Here is an 8,407-nt window from a genome sequence, read left to right as displayed (position 1 = left end):
ATCTTTAGGGGACTACATATTTTTTGGGGTGTTAAACAGCAAAGTATATAAGCACTTGAGGAATTCCTTGGTTCACGTGCTGAACTGGTTGTGTGCTTGAGTGTCTTGCTGGGAGACCTTGGACTGCAGATAGATTTGCTTGATGGTGTTAATTTAACCTTGCTGAGAAACAGCAACAAAATTGGAAAGAGTAATTTATGTCGTAAGTACACACATCATGTTGTGTACTTTGCTTGGAAGCCATAAATCTCCTCTGTGCATCAAGGTAGAACATGGACACTCTCCACTGACAATAACTCATCCCTCTGACTTCATCCAGTACAGAAGATGAATTTATCTTCAGCCATTTTTTCTGCACAAAGAATGATTCTGTTTGGTCTTCGGATGGAATATAAATACTAACAGCACCATCTGCTGTCTGTGTGCCTCTGCCATTCGGGGGCTGATGGAAATTTCCTAGAGAAATTTTGGGTAGAAAAATCCTTAAAGAAAGACTTCCTCTGTTCTGCTTCCTTTCTGCTCTTACTTTATAGGCATTGATATGAATTAACAGCACTTTTTTATTAGCAGTCCAGGGAAACGAGGTTCTGTTTAGCTTTGGAAGAGCAAAAACTGAATGTTAAATGGGCAGCTGTTAGAGAGAACAGAGTTAACTACAGTGGGGCCTGTTCAGAGCACAGGGCAGAAGAGTGAATGTGCCTTATCCAGCATGGCACAGCTGGGTGGCTGCCCTCCAGGGCTTTGTCCTGTGTGCTTTGCAACTTCAGCTTATATCAAAATAGTTCTGTGGCATGTAGATAGTCCACTGTTCATATGGTAGAGGAAATCTTTAGTGCTCATGAGCAGAGTATGTAGAGCTGGTGATCCCGTTACACCAGTGCAACATCAGAGAAGGCATTTACCTCCCTTGAAAGCAGTCTGTGATTATGCTTAGGATGTAAGTCTGAGGCTTCAGCCTGATGGAAATACTGCAAAGCCTTCGATCTAGCCTGTGAGCAAGTTTTAATTGATCCTCCTCCCATCAAATAAATCTGATTAGTTGGGGCAGGAGTACAGGCAGCTTATGCCATAATTTTGATGATGAAATGGAGACTCCAGTAAGGTACAAGGTTCTGTATCATGCACTTCAGAATAATCACCCAGTGTGTGTACAAGTGCCTGATGCTGACCAGGATGCTTTCAGTAGCTCTTTCAAAAGGAGCATCATTTGTTTGCCTTTGCATAAGTAAATGTCACTGTCATGCAGATTTTTTAAAAGAATCTCCCTGTTTCATGCAGAAAGATGATTTTGGAGCAAGACAGTGGTTGTTGTAAGGAAAAAAGTAGAGCAAGATGCAACTAACTTGTGTTGAGGTTTTAGTGAACACCCTGATTTTACTGGCCTAGCTTCCGTTTGTGGGGGAACACATCTCACCCGACAGTTAACCAAGGAAGATGATGGGGAAAGAAGTCCTTCTACCCCACACACACCTACTATGTCTATTTTTTTTCTCATTTCACTCACTTAGCTCAGTCACACATGATTAACCAGCTAATATCTACATCTCTTAGAAGCCTGATATTCTCTAACAGGAGACCTACAACGGCCTTTGCTAGAAACCACCTTACAGGATTAACAGGGTTTGATTTCTGTCCCTGGTGCACTGCTTATCCAAGTGTAACACAACTGAAATACCAACCAGTCAGGTTTATTAGCCTCCCTAAAACACCATGCCAGAGAAATAGTGCCCAAAGTTTGAATGCTTAAAATAAGCCCAGGAAGGAAGCGTGGGCACTGGCTTCGGCTGCGTTAGCACGGCCATGGCTTGCATGTGCAGCAGAGAGTTCTGATCACAGAGAGGGATGTTATAAAATCAGTTGCTAATTTCTGCCTAGAAATCCTGCATCTCCTTCAGGTGAACGGTGTGGAAGGTAACTAATCCTTATATTCCTGTGTAAAAGGGCTGTGACACATGGATTTTATGGGTTTTTTTCCCCGTTTGCATTACGATTGATCCGTTTGCCATCTCTTCTGGTTATGGTCCATTTGTTTCCCATAGGGTAGATGGGACTACACCACATTTCATGGTTATCATGCCTGTTGCCGTTACGGGTGGTTTTAAAGATGATAAAGTTAATGAAAACAAAATCAAGCAAAGTTATGTTAGGACTGGAGTGCAGCCATGTTACAGCTGAACCCTCCAGCCTCTGTTTCAACACTACAAAACAACATGCATGGGAGCTCACGAAAGAAGCTTTAAACACCAAAGAGAGCACCAAAATAAAGCAAAAGGTGTGAAGCTGGGGACTGTTTCCAGCATCCTTCCCTTTTTGCCCTCCTGCAGGTCGGGAGCCGCAGGGTTATCCAGTATGGGGCAGCCTTCATGCTGCTGCTGGGGATGGTTGGCAAGTTCAGCGCCCTCTTCGCCTCGCTGCCCGACCCCGTGCTGGGTGCCCTCTTCTGCACTCTCTTTGGTAACGTATCCCTTGTGCTGCCCTCTGTCCTGAGTGACTCTTGTTACTCTGCTGCTGCCTTTATACGTATGTTGCTGTATGACATCCGACTGCATAAGAGCTGAGCCTTGCTTTGTTTTTCTGTAGGGATGATTACAGCTGTGGGTCTGTCTAACCTCCAGTTCATAGATCTGAACTCCTCTCGGAACCTCTTTGTACTTGGCTTTTCCATTTTCTTCGGACTTGTCCTTCCAAGCTATCTCAAACAGAACCCACTGGTCACAGGTAGGTGTTTCTGCTCGTTGACACGAGGGATACTGTTACCTTGTACTCACATGCAAAGTACATACAGGTGCAAGGTAGTGTAAAGGGCAAATAAGAGAACAACCAAAGGATTATGCAGACACTAAAAGCTGCTGTCCTGGTTCCGTGTAAAAAGGGGTTCAGGGCAGGACCCACATGGAACAGAACTATGGACTCGCCTCTCCCCCCCTGAGAGAGAGAGAGAGAGAGAGAGAGACTTTTGAAAAAAAATGAAGTATATTGTTCAACAAGGAACAGAAAACGAAAAAGGGAGGTAAGGAAAATAATATATACAAAGATTAGGGGAAAAATACAAAAAATAAAATATACACAACCCTCAGAAATGGTTCTAGGGTCCCACGGAGTGAAAGGAGAACTTTCCTCTCCGAGCTCCAAGGTAGGAGGGAAATAAGAACCCACTCCCTGCCTCTTATCAGAGTGTGTGTGGGAAGGGGAGGGAATACAATGGTTCACCCCCACCCGGGGTCCTGCCAGTTGCTGGAAGGTCACGCCCCCATTCCAAGCCTCAAACCACAACAGCTGCAGACAGGAAGGCAGGTGTCTTCCGAGGAGAATTGAGATACTGAGATCTGAAGTGGATGTTTCTGGGGTACATCTGAACTTGCCCTGCTTGCTCTGGATGCAATTGTAGAGCAATGGAAGGAGGCAACTCCCAGTTAAACTGGAGGAAAGACTAAAAAGGTGAATCTGGGTCCTAAATGATGTTAAAAGAATAAGGGGAAATACCAAGGTGGAATGTAGAAGCTAGGAATTTGTTTTGGGGTTTTAAAGTTTTTTAATCACTGTGTACATGTGTTCTGAATCTGAATTGGAATGAACCCAGTTTCAGACTGACAACCAGATTGTTTTGGGTAAATTCAGGGAGACAGCTTCCAGTTTTAATGCTGCCCTCTCAGTAGTGGCTGTGGCAGTGTATGTCATCAAAGGAAGAGTCTCCACAGGAATAGTGAACTTGTTTGGGTTTGGCTGCTTTGGTTTTGTTGTTTTTGTTTGTTTGTTTGTTTTGGTTTTTTTTAGGGTAAATGTTAACTAACTTTATATAGGTATTGCTTCAAAACCAGATTTAAGAGCATACCTAACCTACTTCAGGTTGTTCAGAAAACAGGATCATTCAGGGAGAGTTAGGTGATGATATATTAATACAATGTTCTTCTGTGAATTGATGATCTAGGTCTTGCCCTTTTAACAAGTCAGGCTTTGTGAGAGGAATTATTTCAATCCACACACTTTTACATTATAAATGTTTCTCCTTTTCATTTTGTAGTTTAATTTAAACAGTTGTGCCTGCAGTAGAAACTAGAATGGCATTTACTGACATTTTGATAAGCAACTGAAGGTTCATGAGGTTAATGTTTTGGGGAAGAAGAGGTCTCCAAGGTGGACTGCATGGGGCAAAGGTTCTTCTGCATCTATTTCCACGTGGTTTTCAGAGCCCTGTTTGAGCAAATCCCTCAGTGAACTCAGGAGCAAGTCTTCCCAGCTGACCTGCATGTAAATCAGTAGGATGTGTATGCATACAATAAAAATCCAAATTCTACCCATATTTTTTCCCTGTTCTCCCAGGAATAGCAGGCATCGACCAGGTGCTCAATGTCCTCCTCACCACAGCCATGTTTGTCGGCGGCTGCGTTGCGTTTATTTTGGATAATACCATTCCAGGTCAGCACCCAGACTTCTCATCTTACCTGAAACAGTAACTGCCTTTCTGAATGAAGGTAGCACCGTGGTCCAGGGGAGCAGGAGATGGGGAGAGCTTATGGCTTTGTGGTTGACTTCTTGAACACCTAGAGCCCAACATCTACAGGCCTCAGTTTCCTTGAGGAGCTTTGAACCTTTTTCGGGTTAAGGTCTCCAAGCTCTTAACCATACAAAATAGCTGATAAATATCCAACCAGAATAGTCTTCTTCAGAGGACAGAGTAAAAATATTTTTAAGATCCAACCTGCTTCCATTCATCTCAGAGCAAAAATTTAACTTCACTTCCAGTTACAAAATGAGACAGATATTTGTCATTTTCAGTAAATAATTTTTTTTCCCCCTCTTCCTTCCTCTTTGAGGTGTCTGGATCTTTCCAGTGCTTTGCTGAGCATAGTGTTCTGAGACTTGAAGTTTTCTTTTTTCTCTTAACCTCTGCTATGTGTGTGTGTGTTTACATAGAGATATTCATGTATGTGTTTGGGTTTTCTTTTTTCCTTTTAACTTCTAGGAAGCCCTGAAGAAAGGGGAATACGGAAATGGAAGAAAGGGGTTGGTAAGGGCAGCAAGTCACTGGAAGGCATGGAAACGTATGATTTGCCTTTTGGCATGAACTTTATTAAAAAATACAGGTGTTTCAGCTTCCTGCCCATCAGCCCAACCTTCATGGGTTACACGTGGAAAGGCTTCAGGAAAAGCAGTAGCTGCAGGAGTTCAGACGAAGACTCGGAAGCTACAGTATAGCCTTAGCTGAAATTCTATTATCTAGTTGTAGTAAAAGATGTATTTGCAGTTTCTTGCTGATTAAGAAGCATTAAAATATATGTTTTGTATATCTGCATTTAAATTCTGGAACCAGAGCTGAGACAGATTTTAAAAAAAAAAAAAATAAAAAAAAAAAAAAAGAGTAGCAGCTAAGAAGCTTTCCTGTCGTGGGTGGTGGTGGCCAGATCTGGTGTCTCTGGGTCGGATGCTCCTGGGGTTTTTTTCAGCAGCTAGAGATCCCTGCACAGCATTTAAAGTTCTGGAGGTATGGAGGTGCTATTGAAAAATGTTACTTTCTAGGGTGATTTTATTTAAGCCTCTGCCTCTGGCATTTTTGGTGCATTGCTGGCAATGTTCATTACGCCAGAAAATTGGAATCTTGAGGGGAGGGAGGGGAAATTCTCCTAGTCATGACAAGTCACATAGATTTTGCTTTCTGCTCACCAATTGGCACATGCCATGTTTTCAGCCCCCTGGAAACCAACCTCCATTGATACTGGCAAATCATCAGAGCCTTTTTTTGCATCACTTGGCTGTCCAGTGTTAAGACAGGAAACTCTGTAATAACTTTGCTGACAAAAACTATGACTGCCTTCTGACAGCTTAGTGCTCTAGAAGGAACCACTTATTTCATGTCAGTTCACGTTTTTAAACCCTTACTTTTCCATCTGGCCTTTAACCACCAAATTACAGTGTCCAGCTTCAAGATTTCTTTAAAGAAACCTCTAAAGAAGGATTAAAGGGACACCCGTAGTTTGATTTTTACAGAGGTGGGAAACTCACCTTCCAGATGGGACCCGGTAAGAGTTTCTACAGTGCCTGGAGATGTTTCCTGGGCAGAAATGCTGATTAGTTCTAAACAGTTAATATTCACACAGCTTTCCCTGCAGGGGAAGCCACTGGCCAGAGTGCTGCCAGCACTCCCTGCTCTGAACCTGGGCAGAATTCTCTTGGGTTGGATGTCAAGATGCTGCCTACGAGCAGCTTATGCTGCGTTGCCTCTTTTTCTCTCTGGCTGAGGCTTCTGCTAAAGCTTGTTCCTGCTGCTGCGGTGACCTGGAGTGGCAGAGACACTACATTTGGTGTCCTCACCCCCTGGATGGTTTAACGGGTATTGGGTCCAATCAGGGCACCATTCAGATCTTTTTTTTTTTTTTTTTTTTTTTTTCCCCCCCTGGAATAGTCTCAGCTCTGATGTTATGTGGGTGTTCATGCTCATCATGCATTCATAATTAAAAGTTTTATTCATGTTTAATGTTCTTACTATTGCAAGTTAGTTTTAGATTTCAGTGTGGCCCCCAAAGCATTTTTAAGCTGTGGAGTTCATCAGGGAATTGTAGTGTAATGTAATTTCAAGGCCAGTATGCTCTACGGTGCTCGCGTTTTGTACTCCTGGAGAAAACCCGACAGCAGATCCTGTAATTCACTCACATTTCTCAAAGTTTGACTACTGGATGGAGCGCAGGAACTCTGCTTTCTCTTGAGTCTACTTCCAGGTGAATTTGTTCTTGGTTGTTGAAGCATGGAAGGGTTGGGGTGGGGAGGGCAAGGAAGGAGCTTAACGGATGGGTTCTGAGTAGTGTAGAGTGGGAATGATCCCGTTGATGTCGTTCTCAGCATGCCATGGCTGTTCCCAGAAACTGTTTTATCCCGCTTGTTCCATAGCAGAGCATGTCTTGGTTCCTGCTTCAGGGAACTTTCAGTAGTTTGCAGTCTCAGTGTCAATTGGACTATCTCAAAAGCTGGTCGGAAGAGTTGTTGTGTAGTAGACAAGGTTAGTTTGCCTGTGAAACAGACATTTTTATAATTTTAAAACTTTTCCTCTTCAGGTAGCGAGGGGTTAGATTTCCACATCCAGTTGCAGATAGCTTTGAGCGTGGAGACCTCTGATCAGTGGCATGAAGCTTCCAAATTTCCCAACTTTATGTGCAACCAAAGATGTGTGGGAAACATGGAGGGGTTAAACATAGGTATATATTAAAGGAAAAAAAAAAAAAGGCCACTTAGGTACAGTGGTTGTTGTGATGTAAAATGCCAAAGTTGGTTATCTCACAGATGTTGTGAAAGGGAGGCAAAAATTGGTTTAGTTTTTTAAAGAGTGCCACTCAGAAACGGTGACATGTCGAGTCATGGAGCGTGGCAGTGAGACCTTTGTCCTGGGGCTTTTCTGACTTCTCCCCCCAAATACTCCCCCCTGCAACACGGGAAGGGGCTGTCCAAATGGGGGAGGTCTGATAACCCTGGTGAACTGTTGGACTGAAATCTTTTTGTGACTTCTGTGTTGATTCTGTGGACTGGCTGAGAAGCGCCGGAGCCTTTTGCCAGTGTGCTTGCTTTGGTAACACTAAAATAAGGAGCTGTTGTCAGTCGTTTTTGTAACCAAATCTGCATCTGTGACAACTCTCTTCATCTTACTGTGAAGATGAATGGTTAAAGCTGAGGCTCAGCACTGCAGAGGAGATCTGCCGAAGCAGCTGTAGTGTATAGCGAGGGGTTCTGGTGGAGCTGAGGAGTTCTGGTGGAGCTGAGGGGGTTCTGGTGGAGCTGAGGAGTTCTGGTGGAGCTGAGGAGTTCTGGTGGAGCTGAGGGGTTCTGGTGGAGTCCCTGGGTACAGGGCATGCAGCAGCTGCACCCCAGCACTGCCCGTTACAGGGGGTGTCCCCAGCGCAGGAGAGAAGCTCCCTGTTCTCTTTCCCATGCACCCATCCTGGAGCTGCCACTGGAAGAAGACACTTAGTGCTCTTCTCAGTGAGGGCAGTAACTCTGCCCTGCCCCCGGGTTGGTGCAGTTGTGGACCTTAAATCTCCCTCCTGCCTTTCTGCCCGGGTGCTGGGTGGCTGCTGGGCAGAGGTGCCGCAGAGGATCCGCGTGCGGGGCTGGACGGCCTCGAAAACAGCTCGTGCCAGGCTGTGGTGTGAGATCTGACTGTAAATGCACTCCTGTGTTTTCCCTGTCACTGTCACTGCCTGCCTCCCAAACAGCTGTGCTCTGACACCGCCACGCAGGGACGACACCCAGGAGGGGGGTTAGGAGGCACTGAGAGGTTTCAGCCCAACTTCAAGAGGGAAGGGTGAATATTCATGGCAGAAATATCATTTTGTCATATCAAAGGTGGTATCAGCGTTTGCAAAACAAAGCAACTTGGGACTTTTGTAATTGATATTCTATTGTATTTTTGTTAGGTTAAATT

General features: G+C 44.4%; 1 protein-coding gene across 1 annotated transcript; it reads left to right on the top strand.

The window, feature by feature from the left end:
• Nucleotides 1-2,289: 2,289 nt before the first annotated feature.
• LOC103775849 (solute carrier family 23 member 2-like) lies at nucleotides 2,290-5,326 on the top strand. Its single transcript, XM_008943321.1, has 4 exons — nucleotides 2,290-2,454; nucleotides 2,581-2,718; nucleotides 4,321-4,416; nucleotides 4,964-5,326. Exons 1-4 carry the CDS (start codon nucleotides 2,364-2,366, stop codon nucleotides 5,194-5,196), a joined length of 558 nt encoding a protein of 185 aa, XP_008941569.1. The 5' UTR covers nucleotides 2,290-2,363; the 3' UTR covers nucleotides 5,197-5,326.
• Nucleotides 5,327-8,407: the final 3,081 nt, after the last annotated feature.

Source organism: Merops nubicus, unplaced genomic scaffold (genome assembly GCF_000691845.1).
Source record: "Merops nubicus isolate BGI_N331 unplaced genomic scaffold, ASM69184v1 scaffold36830, whole genome shotgun sequence".
Taxonomy (NCBI): Eukaryota; Metazoa; Chordata; class Aves; order Coraciiformes; family Meropidae; genus Merops; species Merops nubicus.
This window is presented reverse-complemented; position numbering and strand designations above follow the sequence as displayed.

Bases quoted from the DNA above. Each gene is read 5' to 3' on its own strand.
- LOC103775849 (XM_008943321.1), top strand. From the start codon at position 2,364: ATGCTGCTGCTGGGGATGGTTGGCAAGTTCAGCGCCCTCTTCGCCTCG. The intron at 2,455-2,580 runs GTAACGTATCCC...GTTTTTCTGTAG, and splicing joins CCTCTTCTGCACTCTCTTTG to GGATGATTACAGCTGTGGGT. The intron at 2,719-4,320 runs GTAGGTGTTTCT...CTGTTCTCCCAG, and splicing joins ACAGAACCCACTGGTCACAG to GAATAGCAGGCATCGACCAG.